This window comes from Echinops telfairi, unplaced genomic scaffold (genome assembly GCF_000313985.2).
Source record: "Echinops telfairi isolate 266 unplaced genomic scaffold, ASM31398v2 ScPeMD7_7468;HRSCAF=8506_0, whole genome shotgun sequence".
Taxonomy (NCBI): Eukaryota; Metazoa; Chordata; class Mammalia; order Afrosoricida; family Tenrecidae; genus Echinops; species Echinops telfairi.
In genome coordinates, this window is record NW_022111369.1 from 22,577,432 (window position 1) to 22,593,230 (window position 15,799).

The 15,799-nt window shown below is 43.1% G+C and overlaps 1 protein-coding gene across 4 annotated transcripts in view; it reads right to left on the bottom strand.

Annotated features, from left to right (window-relative positions):
- Positions 1–15,799, bottom strand: part of BMPR1B (bone morphogenetic protein receptor type 1B) — a 331,709-nt gene that overhangs the window by 8,636 nt on the left and 307,274 nt on the right. For all 4 annotated transcript variants that reach the window (XM_045284268.1, XM_004703270.2, XM_045284266.1 and 1 more), the window contains 3 exons: positions 12,888–13,080; positions 11,416–11,713; positions 749–924 (listed from right to left, as the gene is read on the bottom strand). In XM_045284268.1, coding sequence (XP_045140203.1) covers positions 749–924; positions 11,416–11,713; positions 12,888–13,080 — 667 coding nt within the window. The remainder of the gene's footprint in view (positions 1–748; positions 925–11,415; positions 11,714–12,887; positions 13,081–15,799) is intronic.

Genomic DNA, 15,799 nt, shown 5'->3' on the forward strand with positions numbered 1-15,799 from the left:
TGGCATCTATTATCAGACAGAGTGTATATCAGTAATCAAGATAATATATGCAGTAATAATAATTTGGATATTTTTAAAGCCTTCTAATCAATTAAGTGGCCTTATTAGGGAATTCCTAGGTTTGTAGAAAATTATTGTCAACAACAGATCCTTAACTTCATTTTTGATCAAAATGGATGTGTGCAAAACAGCTTTCAGAGACATTTATAGAGTAAAGAAACAGAAGCAAAGCAGAATGGATCTCCCAGGCCACATTTATGTCTCCACTGTAATTTGTGGAGAGGAAATCTCCAGGGGGTTGGGCACTGGAATTTGAGATCATTCAGGCTGGTGAAGTTCAGTCCAGCAGGTTGGGGAGAAGATGTTGAAAGGGTGGGTGAGCGAGTGTGACTGGATGGCGCAACCACTGAGGAGCCCAAGAGAGACATGAACTAATGCACCTAGGTAGAAGAAGGTGACCCTTGAACGGGCAAGAGAAGCTGAGTGTATGTCTAGAGGAGACTCATCAGTGCAGGGGACACTCAAAGATGATTATGTCTGGGACGATCGTGACTCTATCCACAGAAAGCAGCAGGAACATTAAAGAAAGCCTGATTTTGTGGACTGAGGTTGACCTTGATTACAGATATCTATCTATCTATCTGTCTGTCTGTCTGTCTGTCCGTCCATCCGTCCGTCCATCCGTCCGTCCGTCTTTTAATTGTGGTAACTCTGACTGCAGTCTTGCGAAGATCTCAGTGTGACTTACCTCCTGACACACATCTCCTAGCAACCTCCCAGAGGATGAGTCCGAAGCTGTACATGTCGGCCATGATATAGGACTGAAAGTGATTTCGATTCAAGCTCTCATCCAACACTTCAGGAGGCATGTAGCGTTTGGTGCCGACTCTCGTGTTGGGGGGTATGTCCACTTCATTCGTGTCACTAGGGAAACAGTCAACAAAGCACATGGAAGACCATCAGATGACACGTCCAAGCTATTTCCAAAGAAGACCGTTCCTGAAAGGTGGAAAAGGAGAAGCTCCCAGCGGGTAAGAATACTTCCTTGAAAGGCAATTCTTGTCCAAAGTGATATTCAGAGACCGCAGGGAAAGCCCAATGAAAAGGAGACTCAACCGGAGTAAAGTGGCAACACATGACATGATATTAAGTGTAAGCTCTAAATCATGCCAGATAAATGCCTAAAAAGACTTCCCTGCATGTTTTAGCAGCGTTGACTCTAAAGAATGGCATACGCACGTCACCAGGGTTTGGCTGTGGCTGTGTGTGTGTGTGTGTGTGTGTGTACACTGAAGTCGGATGTTGTGAGTCTTTTTGAGCTACAAACAAGTAAAATGGTTTAAAAAGGGGGGAGGGGAAGGCCCACAAAGGCTTGCAAATGCATTATTTTGAGGAAGGAACACATACAAAGCTTGATCGCTAGTATTTCATAAGCCAAATGATATACGTTCATAAAAAAGGGCATAAAAATAGAACATACACCTTTCGTTTCAGGAACATTTCGCATGATGCAGTCATCCTCCCTTCCCGTGCGGGGCTGAGATTTCGTGCAAGACAAACATAGCCTGCAGACTGGCACTTCAGAACCCATCATTTCAGGGCGGCAAGCGTTCTAAATGCGTGTCTGAAGCTGTGGAACTAGGACCCCTTGCTCTGTTGACTCGGTGAGGTGAGCCATGGAAAGTGCCTGCCCAGCAAGTACCATGCACACAAGAGATGCTTCGTAACTAGCTGCGGCCAGGTTGGTTCTGATCCGCGGGGACCCCGTACGTGCAAAAGCAGCAGTTCCACATCGAGTGGCCAGTGGCCGTGCGGTGAGCCCTCTGACGCCAGGCCTGGCCTGTCTTTCAAGGCACTTTGGATGAGCTTTCCTCTCTCATCCTTGGGTTAGGAGCTTCAGACCATTTCCCACTAATCGAAACCAAGCCAAGCTCACAGCCATCGAGTGGATGCTGACTCAGAGAGACCCTACAGGGCACAGTCGGACCGGCCCTGTGCGTTTCCGAGGCTGTGACTCCTGATGGGAGTGGAAAGCCCCGTCTTCCTCTGGTGGCATGGCTGGTGGTTTGGAATTGCCGACCTTGTGGACTGCAGCCCACTGGGTAACCACTATGCCACCAGGGCTGTCTAGACACCCTCCCGGCCTCCTTCGTAAGTACTACCTCATCAGGAAACAGTGGCAGGTCAAAAGGACCAAGCCCCCAGTTTTTATGAATGACAGAGGATACAGAAACTCATTAGCAGACTAAAGCGTGTGGGAAATCTTAGCTAAATCTTCCTACCTGCTCCCTAGAAAGTGCTGGGGTTTTGTTTGTTTGTTTTTCATCATAGTAACAGTGATCATCAAAAACAAATCAAAAAATTATATTACAGACAAATAATATCAAATTTACCAAAACCATATATATATAAAGATTGCTACCATTTACTATCACGTATAAACACAGAGCCTCGTGTGTAGACCTTTTCAGAGCTGCTTCCTGCTACAATTCCTAATCTACAGCTACTTCAACAAGAAGCCATCAGCATATTCATCGGGCTCTCTGTGGTCTTCTGGGAGCAACAACTCTAAGAGCTTCCTTTCCTAAAATAACATGAAAGAGTAAATTTTTAAAATGCAGGAGATTAAAAAAAAAAGACAAAACAGCTGGTACTCCTTGCTATCAGTGGACATGGGTTCGAATGTTCTGGGCTGTTTCTATAAATTGGAGACGAGGTGGGAGGTTAATTCCCAGCATTACCCAGCATGCTCTGATAGCAAGCTGTCACCACTGTATCTAAAAGGTCAATGGTAAGGAAGGAAAATGTAGGGAGAAGCAGGTTCATGGGAAATTATAAAAAAGACACAAGTTTCACTTAACAGCCAAGAAGTCATTTTTCTCCTCCTCATCTTGTTGACACCTCTCAGGTGGGCCCCAGCAGGCATTTCATTAGCGCATACGTGTGTGTATGTTTGTGTGTGTTACAATATAATTGATCGTGTGAGTAAGAGACTGTTGGACCCTTGCAGGGAATCCTGGCTTCTGTGCAGAGAAATCAAACACAGGCCTTGCGGCTTGAAAGAGGAAGGTGAAGGGTCCCCGTTATGTCTTGAGTAAGTAATGGGGAAGGAGACCGAGAACAGAGTTCCCATAGGACCCAGTCAGGCATTGAAAAAGGCTACAGGTGTGCTCGAATAATAACTGGCAGATGCGGGCAATTCCATTCCCTTATTGTTCTCAGTTCCTGTGGGGTTTATTTGGATTTTGCAGATCAGAAAAAGCTAATGGAAAGTTGAGATATTTAGTGGACAACTACTGTAAGGTAGTTTTACCTATAAAATGACTAAAGGCTTGCAGTGGTTGGGCTACTGGTCACCTCTAAACTTTCTTTCAAGTGCTTTCTTTCAAAGTACTTAACCAAGAATTCTGCTTGTCCAACAAATACCGCAAAACTAGCTCTTTCCACAGTCCCTGCCTCCTCCTCCTTCCACTCTGACGGCAGGAGCCTTCTTCTGTAGTATTTGAATAAATACACTCCCTACTCATACAGGAATAAATGTCTGCTCTAGCGGTATGTACAAATGTATCTTCCACAGGAAGTACTTGAGTAAATGTCTTCCAATCAGATTAAAGACTCCTTGGAGCACTGACACACTGTCACAGTAATTCCGTATGCGCCTACAGAGGATGGCCCCAGCCCATCCCCTTCAGAGTGAGCTTAGCCACATAGTAAGCAAATAATATACTTTCAACGAAAGAAAAAAAACTTGTTTACAATTACTTTGCTATGACTAACTGAAATAGAAAATGCAAAAATCACAGCTATATGTACACCATCAAGTAGGATATACCTACCTAAATTTAGAAGTTTATAATCAAATTAATTTTGTAAAAAGAATGTTGTTTACATAATAGCAAATGCCTTTACCCCCAGCTATAAGCAACAAATATGCTCATAATAAATCATCCCTATCCACTTGTTAGAGCATTCAATTCTTCAAAACCGATAGCTCTGTCTTTTCTTCCCTCAGCAGTCGAGGTAATTAAATGGCACTTCTCCCTCAGGTTTTCAGAAACATCATCTTACCTGTTCCCAAATAAGGGCAGAGAGAAACTCAGCTTCTATTGATCTGCTGGGCCAGAAATAGAATTTAAAGTGGCTTAAAACCAGTACACCAAGGACGAGCAAGGAAATAAGAGAGATGAGATGAAGGGCACAGAGCCAGTCCCGAGCGTCCATAACACCAGGGGATAGAGTAACAGGAAGAGAAGGGGTCAAGGACAAAGAAGGAAGCAAGTATGGTCAGACCACCTTCTGCTGCCCTGGCCTCCGTTTCCAGGGAGTGTGGGAAACATACTGTGCCGGTGGGGAAAAATCAGCACAAATAAAGCCCAACCCCACAAAAGAGCCCTCTGTCCTCAGGTGGCTGTGCACATACGCACTCAAAATAGAAAACAGACGCAGGGAAGACCAGCCTTCCCTTCCAGACACGGGCTCCTACTGAGAGGGACTGGGTCAGGGAGGCCGACCACACAGAAAGCTGGCAAACAGCTGTTCTGGCACCCTTCTGGGGACCCCACTCTCTGGAGGCTGGAAGCCGGCGCCTGTTGGCAGTGGAGGCCTCCCTGATGATGCGCTCTGACAGGAGGTCCATAACGTCTTGGTGGGATGGGCTGTAAGCAGTGAAGCAGTTGTCAGAGGAGTGAGCAGAAGTGTGGCGGGGTCGCCACCCGGCGGCAACTGGCAGGCAGCTTCAGTGTGGGGGTGGCCTTGGATGGCTCCCACGGAAGCACACGCTCTGGCAAGGCTTGCCTCTCTTCTGGCTGGTGGCACTGACATCTCTGGCATCAACTTCTGGACATTTGGACTTGAGCCATAGCCTGCCATCTTGAATTCCTTCCAGTGACCTGGACTTCTCTCTCCTCTGTCCACCTCAGCCTGTCATCTTCTCGCTTCCTACTTTCTGGTCCGTCAGTCCCAGCGGGTACATGAATCAGAAGTCTCCAGCTTAACATCTGAACCGCAGACTTGAACTAGACGACACTCACCCTTTCAACAACTGTGTGTGGTACTTCCTAGATACAAGTCTTTATATGGTAAAAAAGATATGAAAGCTGTGAGAGCTCCCAACAGAATGATTATTAAAATGAAAAAAAAAATGGAAAGAACTACAAAAAATTGTATTTCAGGATTAAGGGATAGATTATCAAATGTGACCTAAATACATGTGGAGATGAGCGGCCACCAAGGGGAATTAACACCCTCATGGAAAACGTGCCGGATGGACTCCACTGCGTGACCTGCCCCCTCCCTTCCTGGGGGAGGGTCGGGGTATGTGTGCCAGGGCACCGTGATTGAAGAGGATGGCTTCTCAGCATACAGGGGTAAGTCCGTTTGCCATTTGTATTTTTATCATTAAGGTTTCAACTGGATCCAACATGAACTTAGCCTCTGTTAATGTGAGTACCAGTGTGAAACAGGCTTAAGTAGAATTATAAGAAAATAAAACAAATTTTGAGAAAAGAAAATAAACTGAGGGATGCCAGGTAAATTCTTCTCTGTGGGAAAAACAGTGGCACCAACAGCCTTTCTTCAGTTTAGAACCACACTTTCATGGGAATTCTTCTTCTTGAACGTGAGAGACGGTGGGGCTGAGGCTTGATAAAACAAAAATGCCCAAAAATGACCATGTAGGGATACCAAGAGATTCTAAACTCTCAGAGAAAATAAAGGTCTTGGTGGCATCATCTGAGGGCTTAGATTTATATTCTCCAACATGTTTTAAAGCAGACAATACCCTAAATTGTCCCATGTCCTCAGTAAGGATGTCTTCTCCTTTGAGCTGATAAGTGTTTGGGAAAGAGAAGAATCAGCAGCAATGTCCCAACACATATCATCGGACACAGAATGCTGAAAGCCAGAGAGGAAGACGGGTTCCTGAGAATACTGAGATATGCTCTAAGTGATGCCCAGCTAACACCCAAGGGATGGGCATGCTAAGAAGTCTAGTTTCCTATGAATCTCAAAGGACAAAGTGCTCTCAGCCTGGGCTATATAAAGACACATGAACTCCAAGGGCAAAATTCTGGTCCAAACCATTTGGATCACAGTGGGAGGATCTAGAAAATGCCAGGGTAATGGGAGATGATGTCGAGGAGTGCATGCAGAAAAAGCATGGTGGGAAACTGATTGTGGTAGCAACTGTACAATTCTACCTGATGTGACTGAAATAAGGAACATGTTATATGCATTAAATCCCAACTTTTAAAAAAGGATCTAGACCTAGATAGAGGATTTATCATGCAATAGTAGCAACATGTTTTGAAATTTTTGTTTAACAAAGGTTTCTGTGATTCCATAACGCTATTTTTTTTTTTACTTTCCCTCATATAAGATAAATATTTTTTCTTCCCCGTTACAGTTTTTTAGAATTGATTTAGTCCTCCTTGGGTCTGCAGTCTGCATGTAAATTTTAGAATTGGTTTATCTATAGCTACACAAAAGAGCCCTAGTGCGTTATCAAGTAAGCACGGACAGCACACATGCACTCCTCCCTGCTCCTGTGACGGTTTATCACCTCCGGCCTCTCTCCAGGGCTACCCAGAGTTGGGACAGGCTGAATGGCAGGGAGTCTGCCTTTCATGGCTACAAAATCCTTGCTGAAGTTTTAATAAGAATTATATTAAACCTGTGAATCATTTTTAAGAAGCTGTTTTATTCACTATGCTGAACCTCTATGGGGTACGTCTGTGGGAACATGGTGTGTCTCTTCATTGATTGATAGCTTATTCATTTCTTTCCTCCACTTTTTATTGCAGCATACAGGTTATTTGCATGCTCTGTTATGTTTACACATAAGTACTTCAGTTACTTTGCAGTGACGGTTTTCAATTTCAGTTTTCACATGTGCATTGATAACGTGCAAATGCAATAGATTTTGTGTGTGTGTGCACAATTCACTGATCACCTTGTACTTACTACTGTGCTTGTTTGTTGACATAAATAACATGCATCACAGGGAACTGACAGTCAAGGGACTGCAAACTATAAACATTCTATAGTTTGTGTACTGTATTAGTTCTAAGAGCTCATACTTCCTATTATTTAATATATATGTAATATATATAGAAAGAGATACTTAGGTCATCTGCAAATAGGGAGCTTAAGTACTTGCTTTCAATGTGTAGTTTTTATTAGTCTTAATTTGAACCATACATATCTATAATAATTTAGGTTAATAGAGTTTAAATTTATTCAATATTTACTCCCTCTCCCTGGATGAAAAAAAGATATTTTGTGCATGCAATAAATATTCAATTCTGATGATTTTTTACAAAAGAAAATGCCAGGGTGGCAGTGGTCTACATTGCTGATCAAAGGGCTACCTATGTGTATGGACCTTGAAGTAACCCTTCTGCTACAGAGGGCAGAGAGCAGGGAAAGCCCTCAAAGTCATAGCTTTGGGTATACACGGAATTGGGGGACCAAAGCTATAGACTTCGACAGAGACAAAGACTGAGGAGGAGCAGAAGGAGATTGGAGAAAGAATGAGGGGGACATGTGAACCCTCTGGAGAATCTTCTAAAATATTTCGCTTTTACCCTGGAAGACCAAGTAAGCCCTCTGACAATTACTTCTGAGTCAGAATATAGTATTTCGAGGAAATAAAGATCTAACTTGGACCTCTCTGGCTTGGGAATGTATAGAAAGCCTAAAACGCAGACTGGGCCATCCCATCGACCTTCTGACAGACAATCAGATTGTCCAGTGCAAAGGCACTGCGCTGGCCCAGCCACCCGGGGACTGAATTCCCTCCCCAAGTTTCTCAGCTGTTGCTATGTTCTGCCGTGCACACTTACTGTTTTGTTTTGTTTTGCTTTCAGTGACATATCCAAATGGTTGGCTGAAATCATAGAACGGACTCGTGGCAAAGCCAGCACCTCCAGTCAAGATTTCAACATCCATGTCATCTTCCGTACTCCACTTGTTACAACCAGAGAATGAGAGGTCATGCAGTTCATAACCCTTACATTAAGCAGAAATAAGTCTCCATAAATATAGTAGTCACTTGCCTTATTTGCTTTAAGGCCTATAGACAGAAAATGAGTGGCTAGTCACTTTGATGTCGCCTATAGCCTTAATTCAAAGCAAAGCTGACAAGCCAGTGGTGAAATGGGTAAGTCACTCTGTTACATCAAACGGGACAGCCATGGCCCTGCTCTGGGGAGTCCCAATGACTGGTAGAAAAGATCGTGGTAAGATAACACAGACAAGGGGCTGGTGTGACTATGGGAGGGGCAGAGGGCAGCATCATTCTTCCTGCTGGGGGAAGAGCCATGTGGAGATCAGAGAGAAGCGGAAGTCCGGCCAGCTACCAACTGCAATGCAAGCAAGGCCACCGCAGGGGTCGGGTTTGTGTGGCGTGGACTGCAGGGTGGTCTGCACTACAAAGTCAAGGCACGCACACGAAAGGCAGGTACGCAGGAGAGGGTGGGGGTTATTAAACTGAATGTGGAATTCAGTCTAGAACGGACAGTATTCTGGGAGCAGATTTCTTCAATCTGCTGTGAATACAGAGTCATTCACGCATCCTTCGTACGGCATTTGAAAGCGACATCGACGGAATTAGCACAAAGGAAAAGTCTCTGCCTCCACAGGGCTCCCTCTCCCCAGTAACTGTGCAACAGTGTGAGTTTGTTTGTCATGGCAACAGTATGAACAAGATCGTAGGGGAGGGCCTAAGCTGCAAAGACAACCTACTACTCAGTCTTGTAAGGGACAATGACGGAAGGTCCCGAAAGGGAAAACTACAGAGCCCAGAAGTTGGTATCTAAGGAGAAGAGAGGATCCTGGGGGTTTAGGCAAAGGGTTTCTAACACTGTACATCTTCATGGGAGCAGACGGCCACAGCTTTCTTCCTTGGAGGTACTGGGTTTTGACCCACTGACCTGGCAGTAAGTCAACCAGTGCCTAGCCTCCAGGACCCCCAACAGGACTCCAATCATTCCATGGTCATGGTAGCTCATGTGTCATGCTTCAAGAGAGTGAATCTGTGGATTCTACAGCCTACTATTGCATCGAGGAAAGACTGGGGCAAGCAAAGACAAAGAGGTAGAAAGAGCACCGCACTGTGCAGCAGAATCTAGAGAAATGGTGCAGAGGAACCGAACAGGGAAAAGTAGGGATATCCTGGAGACAGAATTTAAGGGAACCAAGAGCTTCAGGAGCAAAGGGAAAGCGCTGTCAAGCAACTCCTGCTCTAGTGGAGAGTCAAGGAGTCCTGGCTATCCGAACAGGGAACTGGGAAGGGGAGTCAACTCCAAAAGGAAATACAGACGTGGAAACAGTATTTTGGAGCTAAACGGAGACCTGAGAACCACAGGGGAGGTGGGGGGGGTGTCAACCAGTAGAACACTAAACACAAAGGAAGGAGGAGAAGGAGCAGGTAGAAAGAGTTCATTACTATGGAAATTGGAGTAAAACTGAGAAAAGACATCTGTCCACAAAGGTCAGTGGTGGCAGCACTCAATGAGGGAGCTTCTAAAGAAGACAGCACAGAAGCCACATGAAGAGACTACAGGGACCACAGTGGTGAAATGAGAGAGAGAGAGAGAGAGAGAGAGAGAGGTCACTGCTTATTTACATATATATATATATTTAAAGGAGACATGAATAGGTTTGCAGGTCAGAGAAAAACATCTAGAAGGAAGAGAAAGATTTAATCCTATTTTTTGGCAGGAAGTTCCTATTTCTAACTGAGCTCTCCATCCCAACTCCTTTCCTCTTGCTTTGATCTTAAAGATATAGAACTGCCATTTTCCATCTTCTAAATGGTGATGGCCTTCATTCCTTGGGGCCCATAACTAAATCATGCCTGGGTTGACAACCCATTAGCATGAGTTCTAGTTTCCACACTTTCAATCATCTCCGTAGCTTTCCCATTGTGACCTTCTCCGCATACCAGATTCTTCTTTGCAAAAGCATTCACAAGTGGGACTAGCCACTTTCAAAAAGGCCGAACCTACATTGGATGATCCCTCTACACTAATGGCTCGCAAAATCATTTGGTTTGTGTGGTTTTTTTGAGACAGCGAGTGAGTGAGTGAATGTGTCAGTGAGTGAGTGTGAGACAGTGAGTGAGTCAGTGAGTGAGAATGAGACAGTGAGTGAGTGAGGCAGTGAGTGAGTCAGTGAGTGAGAGTGAGACAGTGAGTGAGTGAGTGAGGCAGTGAGAGAGTGAATGTGTCAGTGTGTGAGAGTGAGAGTGAGTGAGTGAGTGAGGCAGCGAGAGAGTGAGACAGTGAGTCAGTGAGTGAGTGAGTGAGTGAGATAGTCTAGCAGAGGAACCATTTCATCCAAGTAAATTATCTGCTAAAAAGAAGTGGAGCTGCTCTGATTACTTTCTGTGTGTGTGTGTGTGCGCGCGTGCGCGCGCGCGCGTGCACACCATAGGGGAAACAGAAGCAGAGCCTCAAGTCCTGAGCATCCCCCTCCTGGGGCAGAAACCACTATGTAACTTCCCAGCTTCAGAAAACCACTGTTTTCGCAATGCTCTGCTTTCTGTGTCCTCTGTTAGAGCCACTATTTAAGCTGCGATGTCACAGTGCTGAATATTGATTGTGTTTTATAAGTTTCTTACATTTATACCATAATACCTAAGAAGCTATCAGTCCTGTGTCCTACACTGCCTTCATAGCACAACGTGGCTCTCACCTGGAAGCCTTTTCCAATTCGTAAATGTCCGAAGCTTTCTGACCACATAGCCCCTGGCATTAGCGGTCACTATGGCCAAGACCCCTTCAAACCTAATGTGAACAGGATCTTTCAGCCCGTTACTGATACACATAGAGTCAAGAGAGTAACCTTGCAAACGTTTTGTGGCAAATAAAACTTTTCTCCTCCCAAAGAAAAATTGATACGAATAAAATTCTGCATCTGCTACATATCCTAGAAACAATGAATGGCAAGATGCACAATCTGTACAAAGTTTCAGACAAAAAGTGTAAGAAGTATACTTGTCCAGGAGGAGGAATGGAAACTGGAAACACAGGTGGCAAATGGGACAGGAAATGTTACATTGGGGCAAATAAAATGGAACAAGATGTGTAGGAGTTCTTGAATGGAAAATTGATCTGCTTAGTAAATTCACACAAAATTCAAAATGAAAGAGGAGACAAGTTAGAGAAAGGCACCCAGAGAGAGCACAGCCAGGTAAGGGTGGCGGTAGGCTGCACCTGCAAGCCAAGGAATGCCAATTAATTTCTGATGTTTTACGACAGCTTATCTATGTTACAGCTGGCCTAGGAAACAAATACATCATCTGATGGGGCAGTTGTGAAACATTCGTATGTGTAAAAAATGCTTAGAATAATGCCTTCTCCATTAAAAAAATGTTTAGGAAAAAAAAATAATGTACTTCTGCTTGGTCCTCACCTAATAAATTTTACAGCCAGGCCGAGGTCAGCGATACAGCAAGTTCCATTCTTCTTCACCAGGATGTTCTTGCTTTTCAGGTCTCGGTGGGCAATCGCCGGCTTGCCTTGTGTGCTGAAGATTTCGGTGTGTAAGTGACACAAGCCACTGACAGAAGAATAGGCTAGTTTCAGCATTGCTTTGGTATCTAGGGTGGTAGACTTCAGATAATCGTAGAGGGACCCATTTTCATGATAGTCTGTGATTAGGTATAGCTGAGTCCAAGAACCTGTTCCTTTGATATCTGCAGCAATGAACCCTGAAAGGAAAAACGGAAGGAAGTATAAGACATAATTAATCTTCTCAAATGCTATTCTTCGTCCTACCTGCTGCTGTTAAATGAATACTGTCTCATCTCTCCCTACAGGATGGGGGTCTCAGGCTAATCTTTATGGGAGCTGATCACCAGCTCTTTGATCACAAGGCTCTAATGGTAGTTTTGAACCACCAACCAACCCTTAGGTTCGCAGGTGAGGGCTTAGCCTCCAGGCCACCAGAGGTTCTTGTTAGCCTTCACACTCTTATTTAGCATCCCAGGTTTTTGATTATGGCTATGACAATACTCACTAAATTACTAATTTCAAATAAAAACATTGAAATTGTATAGGTAGATTTTTAAAAAGAAAGTTTCTATCTGAAAACATGATCTCCTTTTTGATTGGTGGTTACTATTTAAATGACTTTAAGGTTTAATCATAAGTATTTCCAATGACCTCAGCACAAGGTAGGAGAGTCAAATTCACCAATGACTCTGAAGGAGACAGGGGAGGCTTGGAAACCTGATGGGTCATGGGTCACTATGAACTGGAGTAGGCTCAATGACAGTGGCCAAAGATTTCAAGGAGTTCTGGGGGCATCGTGGGTAACATACAGGGCTGCTAACCGTAATGTCAGCAGTTTGCACACAGCAGCTGTAAGACACTGGTTACAAAGCAAGATCCTACAAGAGTTATGGCTTAACATCCTCTACTACACACACACTACACACACACGTTAGCATACACTCTGTCCACTTGAATGATCCAGCTGGATTGTTTTTAACTGGAAACATTAAAAAGTGAATAGATTTGTCCTTTGAATTTTTGATAAAAATAAACCGTACTGATAAAATTCCCACACTTTCTTACAACATTTAAACAAAAATACTCTCCTTCAAATCTCTAAAAAAAAAAAAAAAATCAAGAAATGATGGCATTACATTTGCATTCCCTGCCTCTTAAGGAAAAATCCTCTAGAGTATGCCATTGCTCAGCCAGTGCTCATCCATAGACGTGCTTTAGTAATTCATTCTGTGAGGGCTCCCATTGGAAGTCTGTAATATTCTTGACCCCGTGCCAAGCATGTCTAGACAGATGAGTTAGCATGCAGATGTTAACAGGAAAAACAAGGAATGCTAGAAAACCCTGAACATTGCTACACAGATTTGTACTCACCCAAAATATTTTCATGCCTCATCAGCACTGTCTGGTATATTTCTGTCTCTCGGAACCAGCTGGCTTCCTCTGTGGTGAAGAACACTTTCACAGCTACCTTTTCGCCACGCCACTTTCCCATCCAAACTTCCCCATAGCGACCTTTGCCAATCTGTTTCACCATCTGAATCTGCTTAGCTATAGTCCTTTGGACCTGTTAAATCCCAAAATACACTGTTAGTGTGTTCACAGCACTACAGATTGGTTTAATTATTTCCTCCAGAGAAAAACAATTACTGTATGCAAAACATATATAGGCACTAACTTTTCTTTATAGAGAGAAGTTATTTACATTTCCTTATTAAATTATACCATCAATTCCCAAATGTATTTGAGATTGATTTTGGATTCAGAATTTTCAAAATATTGCTTCTAGATTATTAACTTATTTCATTCTACCTATTAACATTTTCTTTGGGAGAAAAACGTAAATGGGATTCTGCTCATTTTCACCACTAGAGTGGGAGACTCCATACTCTGAAGGAATCCCTGAAACCATACAATATGCTCACAGATAAAATGCAACACGGAAAAAAATGTAATGTGTTGTTGGAGCTACTATGAGGAAATAAGAAATCTTTCCCCAGAGAGTGAAGGAGGGAGAGGAGAACTGTGAGGCCAGAGTGGGGAACAAGGCGCTGCTCTCAGGGCTCCGGCTCGTGCACGCACACACAGGTGTTAACTTCTCTTTGAGGTCAGTGCGCAGCTGCAGACAATTCTCTTGGTCGTGGACTGGTCTTCTTCTCATTAAGGTTCCTTCAAAAACAAATAGATAAAAACCCCAGCCCAACCAGAGGCTTTGATGAGGATCTGCAGGGCTAGTTAAATTCAAGACGGAACAGTTGGCTCAGCAAGTTACGGCGACCTGTTTGTGTGAACTCACACGCATAGTCTTGATCTGCTACTTTTTCAAGGACACGGGAGGGTCACCGGGCTTGTTAGGAAGAAATTTTAGGAATATCAAAAACTGCACTGGTGAGAACAGCCAAAGAAGTGGTGCCAAAGAATGTCCCCCACAACAATGTCCCCACAACATGACAATGCACCTAGACAATCTTAGAGGGCAGCAGTTCACGGGCAACGATGCCCCAGCCATCCTAGAGGCCTGGTCTTGCCCTCAGAGTCTAGACTTCTTTTGTTCTCTAAACTCAAAGAGCACTTTTAAAGGGAGAGGCTTTGAGTCCCTCTCCCGTTTTTGATGGGGTGTAAATGAAAGAGTGAGGAAGTGTCTAGCCCCAGACGAAGGCTATATTGAGAAACAATAACTTTACATCTTGATATTTCTGTTTTATAAAGCTTTCTTTTGCTTTTGAGTCAGCCTCCCACAGGCGCAGGGGCTGCTGCAGACGCGTAGTCCGACCTCGACTCTGGATCCGCGCTAGAGAGTCGGGGAACAACCTAGGGCTGTCCTTAAGCTCACACCACATTTTCCCCGGACGGGCCGCACACTGTGGCTCCCAGCCATAAACAAATAAAAGCTTCCTTAGGAAAAAGTGATTTGCACAATATTTTTCACTTACAACATTGGTGGCATACTCGGCACTTTGAATGAAAACTTACTGCCCCAAACTTGATCAGGGGTAAAATACAATAAAATGAAAGTGTGACTCGTCAGCTTCAGAATTTTTAAAAAAAATTTTTCCCAACTGGAGGAGGGATGAAAATAGTATGAGAGAACTAGAATTCAAAAAAAAAAAAAAAAAGGAATCTTTCTCCTTTGGAGCTGGTTGGTGGTTTTGAACTGCTGACCTTGCAGTTAGCAGCCCAACACATAACCACTATGCCACCAGGGCTCCATTAACATTATACAAGGGAGCTTCAAAATCTTTGTAGAAACCTTCCATGATCTTTTTATTCCTGTACACCGCCCCCAAACTTTTTGAAGTCTTCTCATATAATCCAAGGAAGATCCTTAAAAAATAATTTATATTTAAGTAGACTGTTATAAAACTAAAGTATTCAAAGCAAAGAGAGTTAAAAGTGGAGAAAAAAAGACAGATGCCCAGTCTTGCTCAACCATTCTTTTCACTAACAACACATAAACAAAACAACTAATGTATGCTATCTCCAGAGCACTGTATCTAAAGGGAAAAGCTCCACAGAACTATGTCCACATAAGCACGTGGCTAAAAATGAGAGCAAAGTAAATAATAAAAACTTTTAAAATAAAAGAGAAAGCAGTTTTCCTATTGGCATATCTCAAGAATGTAGTATGCATTTTAATAAAGAAAATGACCCCAAATGAAATGAGATATAAGAAATGGCAAACAAGTTGATTAACATGTAAGTCAGTCTACACAAACACTGTCTGGACGTAATAATAATAATACGATGTCTAACTTACAGAAATCTCAAAATAAACAAACAAAAATGACAGCGACCTAAAAGAAAAAAGACGTAATCATACATTTGGGGTAATAATATTCTAAGAACCTTGAATGTGCTGGGTATAATTTCAAATGGTCTAGATTTAAAAATATGAAATTTGAAATGTAACAACTAAAAATATTCAGATCAGAAGAAATGGAACAAATAAGCAAATCCTACAAAGAGAACAAGACCACAATAAAAAGAGGTGAGAAAGGAGGCAAAATGCTGTACAATGAAACATTAGAAACAAAGCTAAATATCTCTGAATTCTCCAAAACCATAAATTTCAATTAAATGACAGGCACCATGAGATGGAAAAACATTTGTAAATTAAGAAATCTGGTCGCATACTTTTTATAGGACCCATTCCAAAAACACAAGGCCAGAAAGAATGAAAGATGAGACAAAATATGAGAGATAAAAAGTTTGTGGAAAAATGGAATGAAAACAATGGTAAACAAGCGGCCATCTAGCTCAGAAGCAACAAAGTCCACATGGAAGAA